General features: G+C 40.8%; 1 protein-coding gene across 1 annotated transcript in view; it reads left to right on the top strand.

Moving 5' to 3' along the window:
• The window catches only part of CCDC80 (coiled-coil domain containing 80), a 227,634-nt gene that overhangs the window by 127,090 nt on the left and 78,181 nt on the right, over positions 1-22,363 (top strand). Inside the window, exon 5 of the mRNA XM_068269829.1 lies at positions 4,363-4,514. Coding sequence (XP_068125930.1) covers positions 4,363-4,514 — 152 coding nt within the window. The remainder of the gene's footprint in view (positions 1-4,362; positions 4,515-22,363) is intronic.

The raw sequence follows: 22,363 nt of genomic DNA, 5'->3' as shown, positions 1-22,363 counted from the left end.
CCTGTCAGCAATATATCCTAAGAGCTAGGTATCTTGGTGAGCCCAAACGGAACAAACACCCAAAGATTCCACCAGTCGTATCAATGACAGAAACTATTTTTAAAATGAAGATAACCTGTCTATGTAATTGAGCAAATAACACATATTAAAGGAGAAGGAGAGAAAAGTAAAGATTTTAAGATAAAGAAGAAGAAAGAGAAATATGGTTAAACGTGATGGCAGATAGGTGAGTGACCAACATGTAGCCCAACAACATATGGGTAGATTGTAGTAGCAGTCACATAAGCTCGTCTCCTCCAGCATAGCAATCTGCTACATCCACAACGAATATCCAACCTATTGACTCTGTATCTATAAACCAGAGCTATAAATCTAGACCAGAAATCACTTAGTAATTTTCAGTCCCAAACCTCTGCCCAAGATAAATAAAAGATTTCAAAAGAAGGAAGAAGAAAAAGCAGTAAGAAGTGAAGAAAGAAAAAAGAAAAGAAATTCCTTGCGCTGGCAGAAAATCCCACCCTACCTGTAATTTTTGTTACCTTTTTAGTTGATGAACGGATAGAGCAGAGACAGACAAGTGTTCATAGATTTGAATATATAGTTTAAGGATTTAAAGAGAATCATGATGGTAGAATTACAAGTGTGGAGGTATAGGACCACATTCTATATGGATATGGATCTGTGGCGGGACTTGAGAAATGTAGGGGTTACTGAATGATTTGCATATTCATTCAATCACAATCATCAAAGAGCAAAGAAGAGTCCTTATTGAAGCATGCCTGAAGAGACATGTGACATGTGCGTTATCCACTAACAACTGGTAAATCTTAGGTCGGAACTGGGAAGACAGCACACATAAGGTTTAATGAGTGGTACATAAATTATGTAAGACTTACTTTGTTTGTACACACTGCACATGCATTGCTGGGCTAAGCTGACATTAGATCACTTGATCTTGGAGCTTCTAATTACAAGCATGTACAATTATATCCTTTGCTAGTGAGATCATTTGTTTTTTCCCCAATTGGTCCAAAGAAAAGGACAGATGAGGAACAGATTTAAAACCAGAACATTTCTGAAACTGGAACAAAACTAGAACATTTTGATCTTTAGTCCCCTCATCTGGTAAGCATATTGAAATGTAGAGATTTATTTCTAATTGAATATGGAGATTATATTTGTCATCTTTTAAAGGCACCTCCACTTATCTATTCACTACGAAAAGTACCGTATAAATGAAGCAACGTGTTATGCTGTTACTGTGGTGCTCCATAATATGATTTCATTGCCCATGCAAATGGCTAAGCACACAATGTAGATCTAACTATATGCAATAATTACTTGAGCATATGTAGTTTGTGTTTAAGCACACAAGTCTCTGTCCTTTGTGTACACTATGTTACTGGGCAGATCCAGTTTGACCATGTTATAACTTTGTTTTTAGTAAAAAGGACATACATAGAGGATGGGCAGACAGCAAAGCCCTAATCCATATGTGCACCACTACTACAGCCACAAAATTTAAAATAATGGAGGGGAAAGGGGCAATAATTCAGTAAGAAAGGAAGAGGCATCTATTTCCTCTATCTTTAATCCTCTCTCCCATAATCATGCTCTTCTCTTAACTATCCATTAGCAGAGACAATGTAACACCTTGGTCAAACTTCAAAGAAATTGATGAAGAAGTCACATCAAGCATCCTCCTTCACGTCCGCCTAACTACCTGTGACCTAGATCCTGGCCCAACACAGTTCATGTTGAACTGCCCCGACCTGTTCGTACCGGTATTCCTAAAAATTGTTAACTGTTCCTTAAAATCAGGGATATTTCCTGCTTTACTGAAGGAAGCAATCATCAGGCCTCTCCTCAAAAAACCCTCCCTGGACCCAGATGCAATGACCAGCTACAGACCTGTCTCTAACCTTCCCTTTCTGGGCAAGCTAATTGAAAAAGCTGTTTACCTCCAGCTAGAAGCCAAAATCCTACAAAACAACAGTTATGACCCATTCCAGTCTGGCTTCAGGAAACACCACAGCACTGAAACGGCCCTCATCCAAATATGCAACCACCTGCTCATGGCAAGAGACAGAGGAGAGTGCTCCATCCTCATACTGCTAGACCTTTCTGCAGCCTTTGATACAGTTGACCATGACATCTTGATAAACAGGCTACATGAATACTGCGGCATTGATGGCATAGTTCTTCAGTGGTTCCAATCCTTCTTGAGTGGCAGAACCCAAAAAGTGTCTATGGGGCCCTTCCTGTCCACCCCTGTATCACTTAGGTATGGGGTGCCCCAGGGCTCAATCCTCTCTCCCCTGCTTTTCACGATTTACATGTTACCGCTGGGAAAACTAATCCAAAAACATGGCCTGACATACCACTGCTATGCAGACGACACTCAACTATATCTTTCCTTCAAGCCTGGTGTGACAGACCCAACTCTAACTATAAACGCCTGCTTACGTGAACTACAGCAATGGATGAATGACAATTGGCTGAAACTAAATGCAGACAAAACTGAAGTCCTTCTGATAGGAGGGCAGAGCATGATAACAAAACAACTTAACTTGCAGTCTTCACCACTGGGAATAGGAGGCACGGATCTGCGCAGCTCTGATCATGTGCGTAGCCTGGGAGTTCTAATTGATTGGGATTTAAAGTTCAGAACTCAAATCTCTGCTGTGGTGAAATCATCCTATTTTCACCTGAAGAACATTGCAAAAATCAAGCACCTCATACCCCCAGAAGATCTGCCAACCTTAGTCCACGCCTTCATCACATCCCGACTGGACTACTGCAATGCTCTCTACACTGGCCTTCCAAAAAAGGTCTTGTACCGACTACAGCTGATACAGAATACTGCTGCCAGACTGCTAACCAACCAACCCCGTCACTGCCACATAACGCCAGTCCTGCACTCCCTTCACTGGCTACCTATAGAATGGAGGGTCCTATTCAAGATCGGCCTACTGACATTTAAATCCCTGAATAATTTAGGCCCTGGATACATGAAAGATATGTTGCAGCTGCGTAGCAATCCCCGCATTCTCAGATCAACAGGTTCTAATAATCTAGTCATACCCTGAGTCCACTTGGAAACTTTTGGTCCCAGAGCCTTCTGTCATGCTGCCCCTACGTTTTGGAACTCCTTACCTCAACAGATCAGGACAGCTCCATCCCTGAACGTGTTTAAATGCAGACTGAAAACCCACCTGTTCAGTTTGGCATTTCCAGAAATATAACTTTTGTTGTGTGAATACTTCATCCTACTAATTACTGAATCTGAGAGAGCCTAAGCGCTTTGAGTCCTATGGGAGAAAAGCGCTATAGAAATGTTATTGTATTGTATTGTAACTACGTTAAATAGTTATACGTTATCTAAAGACATGCGTCCATTGTTTTCAACCAATAACAGTTCCAGATTTGGACTTACAAGAGAGATAAATGGGGGCAGTATCATGCTAGCATCCCAAGTTTTTTATTTCTCTTTTTCTGCATACCAAGACGTTATCTGCTTTAGCTGCTTTGCATTTAATACATTTTTTTTAATGTCAACCAGTACTGGAAAGCCCTCCCACAAAAGTAAAAAAAACTTGTAGGAAGCCTCAGCATTCTATGTGCAAAATATATATTATAAATAAAACTGCACCAGTCACCAGAGAAAGTTCCAATAAAGTAAGTGGGTTCACAGGGTCAGAAATTCCCGATAAAGCAATCTCAGTCTCAATATAATGTTCCACCTGCGCTCACCACTACTGCATCCAATACATAAAAAAAGAAAAAAAGCTGACATAGCGTAAACCTGTATTGCAAATTCAAATCAGAGTAGCAGTTTCAGGTAGCACCTGGTTCTTTGTACAGCCAGTTCCCAAATAATGCTTAGTGATGACATACAGAACACACCCCACCGAATTGTTGCCTCAGACAACAGGTGGATCAAGTGCTCTGTAATGCACCTAAACGATCTCCCCACACAGAAATGAAGCCAATTCCTCCTCCATAGATTCACATCAAACTTTAATCCAGCTCATATAAAACAATATAAAAACATAGCACCATAGGGTAACACTGTTTAAAATGCCACTCCTCATGCTATTTCCAGTATTGCACTTACGTATCCGCATAAAGTATAGGCATTTAGGGATGCAAGGCTGTCCAACTGGGCACTATAAGGATCCAGACCGCAGCTTCCCACTCAATGTCCTGCTCCCCAGGGACAAGCACAAACTTCCCATGAATGAGATAATATTTTGAACATGCAGAGCACCAGTCTCCAATGGCATACAGTTAAACATTTTTAACTAATGGGATAACAAGTCAAAAAAATGTTATTAAATGCTGTATCGTTGCTTCACACAGCAATACTATGAAGTACCCATTGCTATGAAGTCTGTTTTCGACCTTGTTGATACATTCCAGTCCAGAATTAAAGAAATGGAGAAGCAAAAAAGGGATGGGATTACATGTAAGAGGGAAGACAAAACAAGATCCCTGGAAAGTTTCCTATCAAGGTAAATTACTTTACATGACCGTGATTTATATCAGAGGTTTCAAGTATGTGGTACTTGTGCCACCAGTAAAAGCCCTTTCATACCGAATACAATATCATTGCATCACAATGCAACCGTATTCCTATGGGCTTCCAGATTGAGTGCAGTGTGGCAGGTACTGACACAGTAACGCAAAGCAAGCTTTGCATCAACTGGGTAATGCGTGCATTTACAGTGGCAGTTTGGCATACTTACATTATACTGTATGCGTCACTGTATGTACTGTAAACCATGATGCAACTTTTTGGCTCGGTTTCATTGCAATCCATCAAAACACAACTGACACCACTTTGGGTGGAACATTGCAGGAGTCAGGATTTATGTGCAAGATTGCTTTGTGGGAGATCTGGCTCATTCTTGTGCCAGTTTCCAAAACTAACACCAAAGGGAGCACAGCACAACTATATTTGTTTGCAAATCTCTATAGCTACTTTCACAGCGGTGCATTGAGTGGGACAATATAATCGCTTTGCTAATGTAATATTGTAATATTGTAATGGTACATTTACATTGGCATGAGAGTAGTGTGGTACAATAGATCCGTTGGATAACACAAGATTTGCAAAAATACCAAAACTCTAAGGACTCATTTACACTATGTGAGTTGCAGTGAGTTTTGACTCGCTGCACATAGTGTGTGTTTTACTTGGTAACATGAAAGTCCATAGACTTTCATTTTATCATTCACACTACAACACTGTGTGCAGTGCATTTCAATTCATCGGGAGTTAAAACCCATGGAAATATGTGTAAATGCACAAAAACTCACAAACCCATTCATGAGTTTGTAAGTTTGTATTCATGCATTTTAACTCACTAACTAGTGTGAATGAGCCCTAAGGAAGATATACTGTAAATCAATCTTCCCAAATAGAAAGCTTCAATTATGATACTTTTAGAAATTAGTGATAGGACAGAATCATTTCTAATAAATTCCTCACTATGTGATTCATTCTTTCACATGTAAATATTGAGTTAATTATGAATGTTTTAACTATACAAATTAAGAGCATTTTAAGAGCATTCATTTTCACATTACAAACTTATGTAAGGTTAATAATTGGTAACTTATGAATTTGTAACAATTGTTTTTGCAGTCAGATGTAATATTACATGTTTTGGCAGTTATTAAATATTTGGAGTAAATTTTGTTGCAGCCTAAATTAGACTTGTAGGCCCATGTGCAATTAACTTTTTCTCCTGAGTTTTGTCCTAGGAGATAATTTTTCATTTTCTATTTAGAACAACTTTTCAGCACATTTCAATTGAAAAAGCACCAACAAGTAGTCAAAAAAGTACTATAAAAACTGTTTCAAGTATTTATTTGCTTGCTGGTGATTTAACCACTTCCCGACCGCCTAACGCACAGGGGCGGCCGGGAAGTGGAGCCCTTAAGGACCGGCTCACCCACAGAGGCGGCGGTCCTTGTAAGGGCATGGGCGGAGCGATCGCGTCATCCGTGACGCGATCCTCCGCCGGCGCCTGTCACCGCTCGCCCGCCGCAACAGCCCGCCGGCTATACGGAAGCGCCGGCGGGATGTTAACCCCGCGATCGCCGCATACAAAGTGTATAATACATTTTGTAATATTTACAAAGTGTATTATACAGGCTGCCTCCTGCCCTGGTGGTCCCAGTGTCCGAGGGACCACCAGGGCAGGCTGCAGCCACCCTAGTCTGCACCCAAGCACACTGATTTCTCCCACCCCCTCTGCCCCAGATCGCCCACAGCACCCCTCAGACCCCCCCCCGCCCACCCCCCAGACCCCTGTTTGCACCCAATCACCCCCCTAATCACCCATCAATCACTCCCTGTCACTATCTGTCAACGCTATTTTTTTTTATCTCCCCCCCTGCCCACTGCCCCCTCCTGATCACCCCCCCACCCCTCAGATTCTCCCCAGACCCCCCCCCCCCCTGTGTACTGTATGCATCTATCCCCCCTGATCACCTGTCAATCATCTGTCAATCACCTGTCAATCACCCATCAATCAGCCCCTAACCTGCCCCTTGCGGGCAATCTGATCACCCACCCACACCAATAGATCGCCCGCAGATCCGACATCAGATCACCACCCAAACGCAGTGTTTACATCTATTCTCTCCTCTAAACACCCACTAATTACCCATCAATCACCCCCTATCACCACCTGTCACTGTTACCCATCAGATCAGACCCTAATCTGCCCCTTGCGGGCACCCAATCACCCACCTACACGCTCAGATTGCCCTCAGACCCCCCCCTTATCAATTCGCCAGGGCATTATTTACATCTGTCCTTCCCTGTAATAACCCACTGATCACCTGTCAATCACCCATCAATCACCCCCTGTCACTGCCACCCATCAATCACCCCCTGTCACTGCCACCCATCAATCAGCCCCTAACCTGCCCCTTGCGGGCAATCTGATCACCCACCCACACCAATAGATCACCCGCAGATCCGACATCAGATCACCACCCAAGCGCAGTGTTTACATCTATTGTCTCATCTAAACACCCACTAATTACCCATCAATCACCCCCTATCACCACCTGTCACTGTTACCCATCAGATCAGACCCTAATCTGCCCCTTGCGGGCACTCAATCACCCGCCTACACGCTCAGATTGCCCTCAGACCCCCCCCTTATCAATTCGCCAGTGCATTAGTTACATCTGTTCTTCCCTGTAATAACCCACTGATCACCTGTCAATCACCTGTCAATCACCCATCAATCATCCCCTGTCACTGCCACCCATCAATCACCACCTGGCACTGCCACCCATCAATCACCCCCTGTCACTGCCACTCATCAATCAGCCCCTAACCTGCCCCTTGCGGGCAATCTGATCACCCACCCACACCAATAGTTCGCCCGCAGATCCGACATCAGATCACCTCCCAAGGGCAGTGTTTATATCTGTTCTCTACCCTAAACACCCACTAATTACCCATCAATCACCCCCTGTCACTGCTACCTATCAGATTAGACCCCTATCTGCCCCTAGGGCACTCAATCACCCGACCACACCCTCAGAATGCCCTCAGGCCCCAGCCCTGATCACCTCGCCAGTGCATTGCTTGCATCTATTCCCCCCTCTAATCACACCTTGAGACACCCATCAATCACCTCCTGTCACCCCCTAGCACACCTACCCATCAGATCAGGCCCTAATTTGCCCCGTGTGGGCTCCTGATCACTCGGCCAAACCCTCAGATCCCCCTCAGACCCCCTTCCGATCACCTCCCCAGTGCATTGATTGCATCTATTTTCCCCTCTAACCACCCCCTGAGACACCCATCAATCACCTCCTGTCACCCCCCTAGCACTCCTATCCATCAGATCAGGCCCAATACAACCTGTCATCTAAAAGGCCACCCTGCATATGACCGGTTCCACAAAATTTGCCCCCTCATAGACCACCTGTCATCAAAATTTGCAGATGCTTATACCCCTGAACAGTCATTTTGAGACATTTGGTTTCCAGACTACTCACGGTTTTGGGCCCGTAAAATGCCAGGGCGGTATAGGAACCCCAGAAATTGACCCCATTTTAGAAAAAAGACACCCCAATGTATTCTGTTAGGTGTATGATGAGTTTATAGAAGATTTTATTTTTTGTCAAAAGTTAGCGGAAATTGATTTTTGTTTTTTTTTCACAAAGTGTCTTTTTTCACTAACTTGTGACAAAAAATAAAATCTTCTATGAACTCGCCATACACCTAACGGAATACCTTGGGGTGTCTTCTTTCTAAAATGGGGTCACTTGTGGGGTTCCTATACTTCCCTGGCATTTTAGGGGCCCTAAACCGTGAGGAGTAGTCTAGAAAACAAATGCCTCAAAATGACTTGTGATTAGGACGTTGGGCCCCTTAGCGCACCTAGGCTGCAAAAAAGTGTCACACATGTGGTATCGCCGTACTCAGGAGAAGTAGTATAATGTGTTTTGGGGTGTATTTTTACACATACCCATGCTGGGTGGGAGAAATACCTCTGTAAATGACAATCTTTTGATTTTTTTACACACAATTGTCATTTACAGAGGTATTTCTCCCACCCAGCATGGGTATGTGTAAAAATACACCCCAAAACACATTATACTACATCTCCCGAGTACGGCGATACCACATGATTATCACTTTTTTGCAGCCTAACTGCGCTAAGGGGCCCAAAGTCCAATGAGTACCTTTAGGATTTCACAGGTCATTTTTGTTTCAAGACTACTCCTCCTCACGGTTTAGGGCCCCTAAAATGCCAGGGCAGTATAGGAACCCCACAAATGACCCCATTTTAGAAAGAAGACACCCAAACGTATTCCGTTAGGAGTATGGTGAGTTCATAGAAGATTTTATTTTTTGTCACAAGTCAGCGGAAAATGACACTTTGTGAAAAAAAAAACAATTAAAATCAATTTCCGCTAACTTGTGACAAAAAAATAAAAACTTCTATGAACTCACCATACTCCTAACGGAATACCTTGGGGTGTCTTCTTTCTAAAATGGGGTCATTAGTGGGGTTCCTATACTGCCCTGGCATTTTAGGGGCCCTAAACCGTGAGGAGTAGTCTTGAAACAAAAATGACCTGTGAAATCCTAAAGGTACTCATTGGACTTTGGGCCCCTTAGCGCAGTTAGGCTGCAAAAAAGTGCCAATCATGTGGTATCGCCGTACTCGGGAGAAGTAGTATAATGTGTTTTGGGGTGTATTTTTACACATACCCATGCTGGGTGGGAGAAATACCTCTGTAAATGACAATCTTTTGATTTTTTTACACACAATTGTCCATTTACAGAGTTATTTCTCCCACCCAGCATGGGTATGTGTAAAAATACACCCCAAAACACATTGTACTACTTCTCCCGAGTACGGCGATACCACATGTGTGGCACTTTTTTGCACCCTAACTGCGCTAAGGGGCCCAAAGTCCAATGAGTACCTTTAGGATTTCACAGGTCATTTTGAGAAATTTTGTTTCAAGACTACTCCTCACGGTTTAGGGCCCCTAAAATGCCAGGACAGTATAGGAACCCCACAAATGACTCCATTTTAGAAAGAAGACACCCCAAGGTATTCTGTTAGTAGTACGGTGAGTTCATAGAAGATTTTATTTTTTGTCACAAGTTAGCGGAAATTGATTTTTATTGGTTTTTTTCACAAAGTGTCATTTTCCGCTAACTTGTGACAAAAAATAAAATCTTCTATGAACTCACCGTACTACTAACGGAATACCTTGGGGTGTCTTCTTTCTAAAATGGGGTCATTTGTGGGGTTCCTATACTGTCCTGGCATTTTAGGGGCCCTAAACCGTGAGGAGTAGTCTTGAAACGAAATTTCTTAAAATGACCTGTGAAATCCTAAAGGTACTCATTGGACTTTGGGCCCCTTAGCGCAGTTAGGGTGCAAAAACGTGCCACACATGTGGTATCGCCGTACTCAGGAGAAGTAGTATAATGTGTTTTGGGGTGTATTTTTACACATACCCATGCTGAGTGGGAGAAAGATCTCTGTAAATGGACAATTGTGTGTAAAAAAAAATAAAAAATTGTCATTTACAGAGATATTTCTCCCACCCAGCATGGGTATGTGTAAAAATACACCCCAAAACACATTATACTACTTCTCCTGAGTACGGCAATACCACATGTGTGGCACTTTTTTGCAGCCTAACTGCGCTAAGGGGCCCAAAGTCCAATGAGCACCTTTAGGCTTTACATGGGTGCTTACAAATTAGCACCCCCCAAAATGCGAGGACAGTAAACACACCCCACAAATGACCCCATTTTGGAAAGTAGACACTTCAAGGTATTCAGAGAGGGGCATGGTGAGTCCGTGGCAGATTTAATTTTTTTTTGCCGCAAGTTAGAAGAAATGGAAACTTTTTTTTTGTCACAAAGTGTCATTTTCCGCTTACTTGTGACAAAAAATAATATCTTCTATGAACTCACTATGCCTCTCAGTGAATACTTTGGGATGTCTTCTTTCCAAAATGGGGTCATTTGGGGGGTATTTATACTATCCTGGAATTCTAGCCCCTCATGAAACATGACAGGGGGTCAGAAAAGTCATAGATGCTTGAAAATGGGAAAATTCACTTTTTGCACCATAGTTTGTAAACGCTATAACTTTTACCCAAACCAATAAATATACACTGAATGGGTTTTTTTTTTTATCCAAAACATGTTTGTCCACATTTTTCGCGCAGCATGTATACAGAAATTTTACTTTATTTGAAAAATGTCAGCACAGAAAGTTAAAAAATCATTTTTTTGCCAAAATTCATGTCTTTTTTGATGAATATAATAAAAAGTAAAAATCGCAGGAGCAATCAAATAGCACCAAAAGAAAGCTTTATTAGTGACAAGAAAAGGAGCCAAAATTCATTTAGGTGGTAGGTTGTATGAGCGAGCAATAAACCGTGAAAGCTGCAGTGGTCTGAATGGAAAAAAAGTGGCCGGTCCTTAAGGGGTAGAAAGCCCTAGGTCCTCAAGTGGTTAAAAGGCATTTTATTGACAAGTTTGAAAATATCACTTAGGCGAAACCGCAGGAGAAAAAAATGAAGTGCATATGTGCCATAGTGTGGTCTAAATCAAAGAACACCATTGTTAAAAAAAACATGCTGATGACAGCAGAATTTATGATTGTTCCTTGATTTTCTTTAGTACTTGGTACCCAAGTACTTATTGACAACAAAGCTGGCTATAGACAACAAAAGATTATTACCTGCTTGGGTAATTGTTGTTGTTAAGGGTTGAAAGACCAGATCTAATACCTGTGACAAATTGCGGTTTCTCCTGAGATAAACTGATGCTGATTTTATTGACTACCCAATCCACTGTGCCTGCATGGCCCTGGCCACGCCCGTTCTTGATCATGCTCCTGCTGTCGGGAGTGTCCTGTGCATGCGCAGTATGAGGACGCGTGCGCCCAGGGACACACAGGAGTAGTGGCCATCGATTGACTGAGTTGCCAAAAATGAAAATGGGTCGATGCGGAGGATTGGTTTAACACGACCCAGGCACAGGGCGGCTGCAGGGGGCCTGTAGAAGCCCCAAGTAAGTTAAACTGTTTTTTTTTCCCTTGAGTTCAGGTTCACTTTAAGGGCTTGATTCACAAAGTGTGATAAATCTTATCACGGTCACGCTAGCTTTTCTGCGCGCGCTATAACATGGATAATGGTTTTCGCGCGCAATCACAAATTTTCATGTGAAAATGCGCTCATTTTCACGTGAAAATTTGCGATTGCACGCGAAAACTGTTACGCGCATTATAGCATGCAAAAACCGCTAGCACGACCACGATATGCATTATCACAGCTTTGTGAATCAAGCCCTAAGTGTGTGTTAGAGTCACAGATATACACAATTGTAGCCTTTACAGGTAGGGGGTTATGTCACATCACACTCCCAAACCAGACAATGGCACTAACCTGTAAATACAAAAAACTTGAGCCTTCACTAAATGAAAGCGTTAGACTAATAGTAGATTTGGCATGCTTCCACACAAAATAGAGCCCCTGATAACGGGGAAGAAGTCCCTTCCTGAAAAATGAACTAGTGGTTCTCAACATCATAAATGGGGAGCACGAAGGAATCACTGTGCCCAGCAGGTGATAACACAATAGCATATGAACACATATGATTAGAAGTTTTACTAATTTTATACGATAAGAGATCAACAGTAAATTAATCCACAATATAAAGTAACAATATTAACCCATTCGCGTTCATCTCCCATTCATTAGCCTATAACTTAATCACTACTTATCACAATGAACTGATCTATATCTTGTTTTTTCCGTCACCAATTAGGCTTTCTTTGGGGGGGTACATTTTGCTAAGAGCCACTTTACTGTAAATGCATTTTAACAGGTAGAATAAGAAAAAAACGGAAAAAATTCATTATTTCTTAGTTTTCAGCCATTATAGTTTTAAAATAATACATGCCTCCATAATTAAAACTCACGTATTGTATTTGCCCATGTGTCCCGGTTATGACACCGTTAAAATTGTGTCCCTATCACAATGTATGGCGACAATATTTTATTTGGAAATAAAGGTGCATTTTTTCCGTTTTGCATCACTATTTACAAGTCTAAAATAAAAAAAAATATAGAAATATTTCATTTTTATATTGATATTTAAAAAGTTTAGACCCTTAGGTAAATATTTACATTTTTTTTTGTAACTTTTTTTTTTATATATATTAAACATTTAATTTGGGTATTTTTGGGAGGGTGGTATGTAAACAATAGTTTTATAATGTAAATGTGTCTTGAGTTTTGTTTTTACTTTTAGTTGTAGTTTTACTTTTTGGCCACAAGATGGCGGCCATGAGTTTGTTTACATGACGTCACTCTAAGCGTACCATACGCTTAGAGAGACGCATGGGGGAGGCAACAGCCAGAAAAAGTGAAGCTTCCGAGAGAAGCTGTCGCTTTTTCAGCGGGGGAGAGGAATCAGTAATCGGGCACCATAGCCCGATTCACTGATTGCCTGGCTAACGAACCACGGGCCGGGAGCGCGCGCGCAATCGGCCGCGGGAGCGCGCATGGTTCCTGGATGTAGATTCTACGTCCAGGAACTAAAATAGGTTAACAAAGCATTCTAACACAGTCATGAAAGAACAGTGTGTAAATATACCCAGGTATATGTAACTAGATTACAAGGTACCTCTTAATGAAAGCTATAGCAAAAGTCATACCATGGGGCCCTTGAACATAGTGGTAGAGATGAGGTCCGTTGCTAAATCCAAAGAGCAAAAGCTGTAGATCGAGGAATGAGGAGATCTGCAAATTAAGCACTCATTCACGATTCAGTGTAGTCCTTTACTTTTCTTCATAAGCATAATTGAAGTGTTATCAGCAGACAAAGAGTCATATCTACATTGACAATAAATTTCTACTGCTTGGCTAATCTGTCAGTGCAACCTACTCCCTATGGCCCATCGGATGCCTAATCTGACACTTAATTCAGAAAAAAACAATTGTGCATAAAACTCACATCCATGTTAATTGATAACGCACATTAGATACGGGGGATATGAAGATTGGGAATTAAGTTATCGACCTTTTCAATTGCCTTATTATTTGCCTCACACTGACCAATGTAAAATGTGTATGGTCTCTGATCATTAAGTAGTAACCAGAGAAATTTGTTTCCATAATTGGTCATTGTATGTAGTGCAAAAACGATGCCCTGAATAATCTTGCATATGAACATATAGAACCGATTAGCACAACATAATCATAATCATTGTCACTCAGAAGGAAATACACATATCTCACATCTCACCATAACTGGAAAGTGGGCATAATACAAAATCCAAGCAATCAAGAAATATAAATACAGTAATGAGCAGCAGGTACTAAAAAGTGCATGTGCATAGCTATAATAGATCTTTGCCACAAAAGTGCTAACAATATATACAACTGTCAAAAAGCAGTTGTTAAACCTAAGTGCATAACATAAAAAAATGATGCCCAAGGAATATAGAAATAATGTGAAGAAAAAAAACGACACAAACAAAAAAATCCAGATCCCTACACAACGATATGCTGATTGTTTTACTTACTTCTGCATATTTGCAGATCTTATCAAATGTAAGTTACCAGGGACTAAAAAGCCTATTTTTTTCAAGATCACATGAAGATCTGTCTGGGTTATTTAAATAAACATGCAGTCTCAGGAAAGTTTAATTGCATAACTCTTTTACTGTAAGAATGCTATCCAAAGTATACAGGGTACCTTGAATGCCTCCGACACACTGCAAAATGAATTTTTTAACAAAACAGCTCATTTTACAATCATTACTATTCACTTTTCATTGTTTCTGGTCTGTGATATGCAGAATTTTAATGCCGCTTGTAAATCTGCTGAATTGGGTCACAAAAAAAGAACTGCAACACGTACAAGGGCATCACTCATTCACTAGTAATTGTTACATCACAAAAATATCAAATTAAATTGATAAAGCATATGCCTTTGTATGAGTACATTTAGCCATATACAGTATATGATCAAATAGCAGTACTACAATACATGATGTTGTGCAATTTACGTTTCATTAATATTTTCTCAGCTACAGATCTTTTGGTACTGCATGTGAATATTTAGCTATTATATGTCTTTATTATCCCATTTCCCAGATTTAAACTCCCTAAAATTGTAGGCTTTTGTGAGTTTGTTATTCACAGTCCTTAAGTTTGATGTAGCTTGATGATCATTAAACTAGGAAGATCAGTGATCGGTAACAGATGAACGCTCTACTTATGATGGCGTGTGTGCTAAACAAAGTTGATCTTTTTTTCTGCTCTTTATCAGTTTATCCACAGATGGATACGTTTACTATTTCTAAGGTCAATCTTAATCGCATACAAATCTGCATCAGTTTTGCCCTTTGAAATAACTTCAGACAGGTGATGACATTAGAAGTCATTTTCTTTAATGTTATTCATTTCCCATCTTAAGATATTAAGCCATTGTGGGAGTGTATTGTGACGAGGCACAGGAGTACACTGTGTCCAGACCTTGAATATTTTTTTCGTGCCTTGGAATTAAAATGTTTACAATGATCACTGACAGACAAATGCAATTTTTATTCAGATAGAGTTTCTGCCGCATCCATTCAATACCATTAGGAATAAATCATACTGAAAGGAATGTATATATATATATATATATATATATATATATATATATATATATATATATATATATATATAGTAAATACCGTAAGAGGCAGCATTTAATTCCTTATTTACTGTACTCTTTCTGCCATTTATAAAGGAACTTGTTGTCACCAGCCTTTTGTATTCCCTATTTTATTCATGGCAGCCACTATCTGACCATTGCCCTTGCTATATAGACTGTTGTAAAAACTTTTGTGAAGCATCACTTTTTCATTGCAAGAAGTAAAAGAAGGAAGAAAATGAAGACAAATCAAGTGGCTTTTAAAAAAGCATGTTACAATCAATCTCAGCTGACATTTAACACTTTTCTGAAAACAGATAAAAATATCAGTAGTAATAAGCAGCAAAGAAGGGGGGGTGTAAATCAGCTTTTTAGCGCAACTACTTGATAGATAGGTCACTTTTCAGCAGGTATATGCATTCATACAGTCATCAGAGAATTAGAGCACTGCACCCATTCCATAGCATTACTGCCATTACTTCGCAAGCTATTCCCTATCCTACCCTACAGTTATGTTTTTGTTACTTGAAGCGATCTGAGCAGTATTATAGAAAAAATTGTCAAACAAAATCCATAAGATAGGATTGTAACCTGAGCATGTAGTTAGGGATAAAGCAGGCATTTACTTACCTAGGAGGGCAACTCCATAGCCCACTTATATAAAAGTTCAGAAATAAAGAAGTCTGAAGATAAGGCTTTCACAAGATCAGTCTGGGTATAAAGCTAAAGCCACAACTTAAATGTATGCTTTGTTTCTGTCTTTACAAAGGTAATGCCTTTATCTCGCAATATTGCTCTGGGTTGTTCCCATTCTTGCTCATTAAGCATGAATTGCCTAATACAGGAAGGTGTGCAGGCATATTTAAATAAGATCAAAATAGACAAGATACCTTGCCCAGATGGTATCCACCCCTGGGTAAGAGTAGCGTTCTATTATCGATAAGCCACTTTATCTTATTTTCTGTGTTTCAGTTTCAAATGGGTCAGTTCCCATTGACTATCATAAAGCTGATGTTTTTCCCCTTATTCAAGACGGGAAAAAAATCTGAGCCATGAAACTATACACCTGTAAGCTTAACCACTTGAGGACCGTAGGCTTACACCCCCCTAATGACCAGGCTATTTTTTACAACTCAGGCCACTGCAGCTTTAAGGGCTCACTGCAGGGCCGTACAACTCAGCACACGAGTGATTCCCCCCCCCTTTTTCTGCCCATCGCTGCAGGGATGTTTGTTTATTTTTATTTGTTTGGGTCTTTTTAATACATTTTGCCATTTTTTTATTTAATTACAGCCCCTCCCTCCCCCCGCCAGCCAATGACAGCGATCGGCTGTTACAGGCATCGGCCTATGACAGCCAATCGCTGCTGAGCCTCCCAGGGGGACAGCCGTGTGACATGTCTGTCCCCAGTACAGTGCTGTCGTAGATCGCAGCGCTGTACAGTGTAAATAGTTTCACCGTCTAACAGTCTCCTAGTGGCGATCGCTGCTGGGAGACTGATGATTCAAGCGGAAATTGCATACGCGCGATCACCCACAAAACCCCACCCCAGGACTTCATGCCAATTTGCGTTGAGCTGTCCTGGGGCTGCCGTCACATTCACACCAATTGGCGTGGAGCAGTCGGCATATGGTTAACATCAGTTGTGTGTATATTGTCTTAAGGTATCCTAAGGGATTTTATAAAAACTTATGTAGTGCAGAATACCATATTTTTTTGGACCATAAGACACACCTAGGTTTAGAGGAGAAAAAAACAGGTTAGAAAATATTTACTAAACCTGGTGTGTCCATTGTGGACCTTTTCCCCAAATTATTATGTCCACCCTTGTACCTTTTGTGTCCCCCTGTGTCCTCCTCTGCCCCGTGTCCTCCTCTGTCCCTGTGTCCTCTGGCTGTCCTGCTGCATCCTCTCCCTGTCCCCCTGCATACTCTTTATGTCCCGGTGTCCATCCTCTCCCTGCGTCATCTCTCTGTCCCCATGTCCTTTATTTATCCCCCGCATCCTTCCTCTGTCCTCCTATGTCCTTCCTTTACCTCCCTGCCTCCTTCCTCTGTCCCCCTACTCCATCTCCCTGTCCCCTGTGCCATTTCTCTGTCCTGAGGCCTTCTTTTGTCCTGCTGCATCCTTGCTCCTTTCAGTTTAACAGCATGGGTTTACAATAGACAGGTCAGTTTTTAAGAAGTGGTGACTGAAAATGTAGTTTTCAGGAAAGCAGCAGGCATACTATACTTGGACAACAGCCTGCTGCAGAAGCTGAGGTAAATGAATCATACTCAAAATGGGAAACTATTAGCATCGAGACCCTGCGAGGGTCACTAGGTCCAATTATTTTCAATTTATTTAATAATTATTTAGTAGATGAAATACAGAGTAATGTAGCCATCTTCACAGATTATAAAAAATGATGCAGAATTATTAAAACTAAGTAGAATGGTGACATATTACAACAGGATCTTGACAATCTGGCCAAAAGGGCAGGCATATGGCAGATAAAATGCAATGTGATAAATCATGCACCTTGGACGTATCAAGGTAGAGGACCATATCAAATACATGGCATACAGCTGGGGACATCAGACTTGGAGAAGAATTTGGGACTATAGTATGATAATAAGTTAAGTAGCTTCCTCTATAAATCCCTTGCGAGGCCACATCTTGAGTATGGGATACAGTTTTGGGCACCACACTATAGAAAGGACATTGATGTTCTGGAACAGGTACATAGACCGACTGCTAAAGAGGGATGGCTAGTTTCAATTGCTAAAAAAAAGTTGGACAAACTGGGCTTATATAGCTTGCAAAAAAGATGACTGAGAGGTGACCTGATTAACATGTATAAATACATTAGAGGACAATAGATTAGCAGATTATCTTTTATCTAAATTAGCAGATTAGCTTTTTGGCCCTAGGCTAGTACAAATGATAATGGGAAATAATCTGCACATGGAGGAAAAATGTTTTGCCATCTATTTAAATTAGGTTAAATCTGAAATATCTCACCTCAGGAAGTAGTTATGGAAAATTCTATAATTGCATTTAAAAGAGGGCTTGGATGCTTCCCTTGCATTGAAGGATATCCACGGCTATAATTAGTAAGTAATTTCTTACAGAGTTGATCCAGGGATTTATCTGACTGCCATCTGAAGTCAGTGAGGAATGATTCCCCTTTAATGCTAACTAGCCAAAGCCTGTAAAGTTTGTTTTTTTTCCGCCTTTCTCTGGATCAGGGATATGTGCTGGTTCAAGAATTTTTTGTGCCTGGTTTGAAAGATGAATGGTTTTTTCAACCAAACTAACTATGTAGTCTTGTGGAGCGTTACTACAAGTCTAAACCAGGAAATTGAGGAGAAAGCCCTTAAAGAGACTCTGAAGCGAGAATAAATCTCGCTTCAGAGCTCATAGTTAGCAGGGGCATGTGTGCCCCTGCTAAAACGCCGCTATCGCGCGGCTAAACAGGGGTCCCTTACCCCCCGAAATCCCCTCCGTGCAGCTGGGGATCTCTTCCGGATTGAGGCAGGGCTAACCGCCACAGCCCTGCCCCACGCGCGTCTGTCAGCACATATCTCCGCCTCTCCCCCGCCCCTCTCAGTCTTCCTTCGCTGAGAGGAGCGGGGGAGAGGCGGCGACGTGCCGCTGATAGACGCGACTAGAGGCAGGGTCGCAGCCGTTAACCCTGCCTCTAGGAGCAGCAAAATCTACGACCAATTTGGTCGTTGATTTTGCGGGGGGGGGGGGGGGGGTGAAGGGGGTGAAGGGACCCCCGTTTAGCCGCGGGATAGCGGCGTTTTAGCAGCACGTGCCCCTGCTAACTATGAGCTCTGAAGCGAGAATTATTCTCGCTTCAGTGTCTCTTTAAATGCTTTATTGCACTGACCCCAAGCAAATGTCATTTGAGGCCCTTTGACATTTTGTTATTTAAAAAAAACAAAAAAAATGTAATAAACCTAAATGTTTCATTCAATTTAGTAAATCTTAGAAAATGAAACTCATTTAATTGTTCAATTCATAGTGATAATCTTTTTAAAGATGTAGTTAAGAGATGAGAACTGCACACTGATTTAGGTTCAAAGACTGACTGTTAAAATATGAATGACTTTGCAAATATTTTTATTGATTAAGATCGCACATTATCATGAATATGAGCAATGATAAGGGGTGATTCATAATCTAATCAGTACATTTAAATTGATCAATAGTTGTATAATAATAATTACTGTATATACTTGCATATAAGCCTAATTTTTCAGCATAAAAAATGTGCTGAAAAGTTTCCCCCTTGGCTTATATGCAAGTCAGTGGAGCAGAACGGATGGCAGAGGAGCATAAGGATAGTGCACTAGTGATCTCTTGCCAACTGGCTCCTTGCTGTGCCTGTGCCCCCCATCCCCTGCAACATGGTGTGCAGAGTGTGCTGCTCAAGACTTCCTGTGTCCCCTGGCTTGTGGAGCAGAGCGTGCAAGCAATGTGTCAGTGGGGCAATGACCGGGGATTCTTCCTGTGTGGCAACCACTGTGTCTCAGATCTATGACACCATCTAGTGGCTTCTTGAGACACAGCTGCAAGATCCTGGGGCACATCTGGATATGGAAAGGGGGGCTGACTTGTACTGGGGGAACATCTGGCTACTGTGGAGTGGGCTAAATTGGGGAGGGGGCTTATAAGCGAGTCAATCACCTTCTCCTGGTTTCTGAGGGAAAAGTGGGTGCTGTGGTTTATACACGGGTCAGCTTATATGCGAGTATATACCATAATAATAATATCAACAACGTTTAGGTCCAGTAAAAATCTTCTAAAAATGATTGTAACATATAGTATGTTTTTTACTTGAGCTAGTCTGCAGCGATAATCCTTATGCATACATGGATCTGAATTTGTTCACTGAGTTTGAACATGTACAGTAACTAACAGATCATCCACTTTAAATGTCCTTTACCTTTTTAATCCTGCATCTGAAACAGTTTAGTACAAGAACATGTTTATGTAAAAACCAGCAAGTTTATCATTTGAAGAATGTGAACATGCACATATGTTGTCACTTATGTTGTATTATCAGATATATACACATACATACAGTACATACAGTACATACATATATATATATATATATATATATATATATATATATATATACTGTACGTGTGTGTGTGCTTAGTGTAGCACTAGTTGCTGTTCCTTGCAAAGTCTAGAAACACAAAAGTAAAAGCTCCCATTTACCACACAGCTGTCAACACTCAAGTAGAGAAATTTCAAAGAAAGCAGAGCATATTCAGAGGAAACAGATGTAATTCTTAACACAATTCACATCTCCTAACTTTTTCCCAATCCATGCTCTAATAACAGTTTACAGCAAATCAGAAGTGAAAATAAACATATGAGATAATGAATTGTATGTGTAGAATTGATAATAAACAGAACATTAGTAGCAAAGAAAAGTCTCATATTTTTATTTACTGCTAAATAGCTTTATTTGGAACATTGCATTATACTGTAACAGTTACAGTTTAGAATTCACTTTTAAGCTGTAAAACAAAGCAGAGGTGATGACCGTTTGAACTTTCCTGCAGTGAAAGCTTATCTCAAACTGTCTTTCACTGTTTTTTGGCTGTTTAAGATTTTCAGAAAACAGGACTGAGTTCAACTAAGTTGGTCAACTAGCTCAGAGAAGCTCTTTTGCATAAATAACAACAACTCAAGTTTTTTTTTAACTCTTCCTGTACTGCAAAACAATAGAAGACTCTTTTCTTTGCTATTAATGTTCTATTTATTATCCGTACTGCACATACTATTCATTATCACATACGTTTATTTAGGCTTCGTATTTGCTTAAAAGGAAAAGTAAAGTGTGAAGCTTCCTGTTAATGTTTCAGAGTCACTCCCCCTTCCCCGGTATCCTCCAGGTATGTTGCACGTGCAGTTGTATAGCACTCCAGACAAAGCCCTTCAGGGTGAAACATGTAGAGTTGAGTAAGTTTCACTGTATATATTTATGAGCACTTGTTAAGGAACCAGCAATGCACAGACTACCCATCTGTGTAAATAACTATTTGACAGACTAGGATTGGGCTGCGGCAGTAACAACTATACTGCACAACCCATCTCACAAACTCCTTTGTCCCAGTTTACTCAGTTTCTAGCTTACAGCATAGAGGATCTATCTTTTGATGCACTAACAGCCAGTAGCAGTGAGGGATAGTTACAACTCACCCTGGATATGTGCTGATTGGGTGATGGGGTCAACAAAGACCCCTCGTTGCACTGGATTTGTGTATTGCACTCTAATAACACAGTATCTTAGAGAGCAGTCTGCTATTCATTTTTTTATTTGACTATTGACAACGGTTTTATACTAATAAAAGTTATAACTTTTTAGAGTACTACATAAGGCTTGTTGGTTTATGGATGATGTTTCAGAATGGAAATCAGAAATCCAAGCATACTTAAAGAGAAATTATGCTGGCTAGTTAGTTTCAAAGGGTTTTTATTTGGATTTCGCATATAGAAATAGGCTAAAACGCCCAGAAAACCCACACAGGGGCTATATTATCATAACACAAATAAAATAATAAATCATAACAAGTTAGCGAAAAGACAGTCAAAGATATTCAATGAAGATTATCTTATCAACAGGCTCAAAGGTCAATCACAATAAGGTTTAAGTATTGGACAAACCGGCAGCTAGCATAATCTCAGATACCAAATTAAAGAAATCATTAACTGGAAGGTCCGGGTAGAGCCAATTTCTGGCTTAAACTAGTCTGTCAGCTGGATAGCGGAGTTTGAAAGTGTATCGCCTAGTAAAAACACATTCGTACTGAAGGGAATCTGGTGCCCCAGCACAGCGTTAATTGTTTTCTATATAGTTCTCCAAAAGCGTTTGACCCTGTATCAAGACCACCAAGTATGCCACAACGTGCCTATACCTCCACAGCCTCTAAAACAGAAAGGAGATCTAGAGGGAGTTTTTTCAATCTATCTGGGGTGTAGTATGCATGATGTAGTAACTTGATTGAACATGGGTAGAAAAACACATATTATACTTTGTCAATGTTTTACAACAGTGGCCCCATCTTCTCATTGACAAAACTCTTCCAGTATCTGCCTCCCATTTGAGTAAATAAGAGGGTTTGTCAGACAACT

This window comes from Hyperolius riggenbachi, chromosome 2, assembly GCF_040937935.1.
Source record: "Hyperolius riggenbachi isolate aHypRig1 chromosome 2, aHypRig1.pri, whole genome shotgun sequence".
Classification (NCBI taxonomy): Eukaryota; Metazoa; Chordata; class Amphibia; order Anura; family Hyperoliidae; genus Hyperolius; species Hyperolius riggenbachi.
Note: the sequence above shows the minus strand (reverse complement) of the source record. Positions and strands in the feature narration are given on the sequence as shown.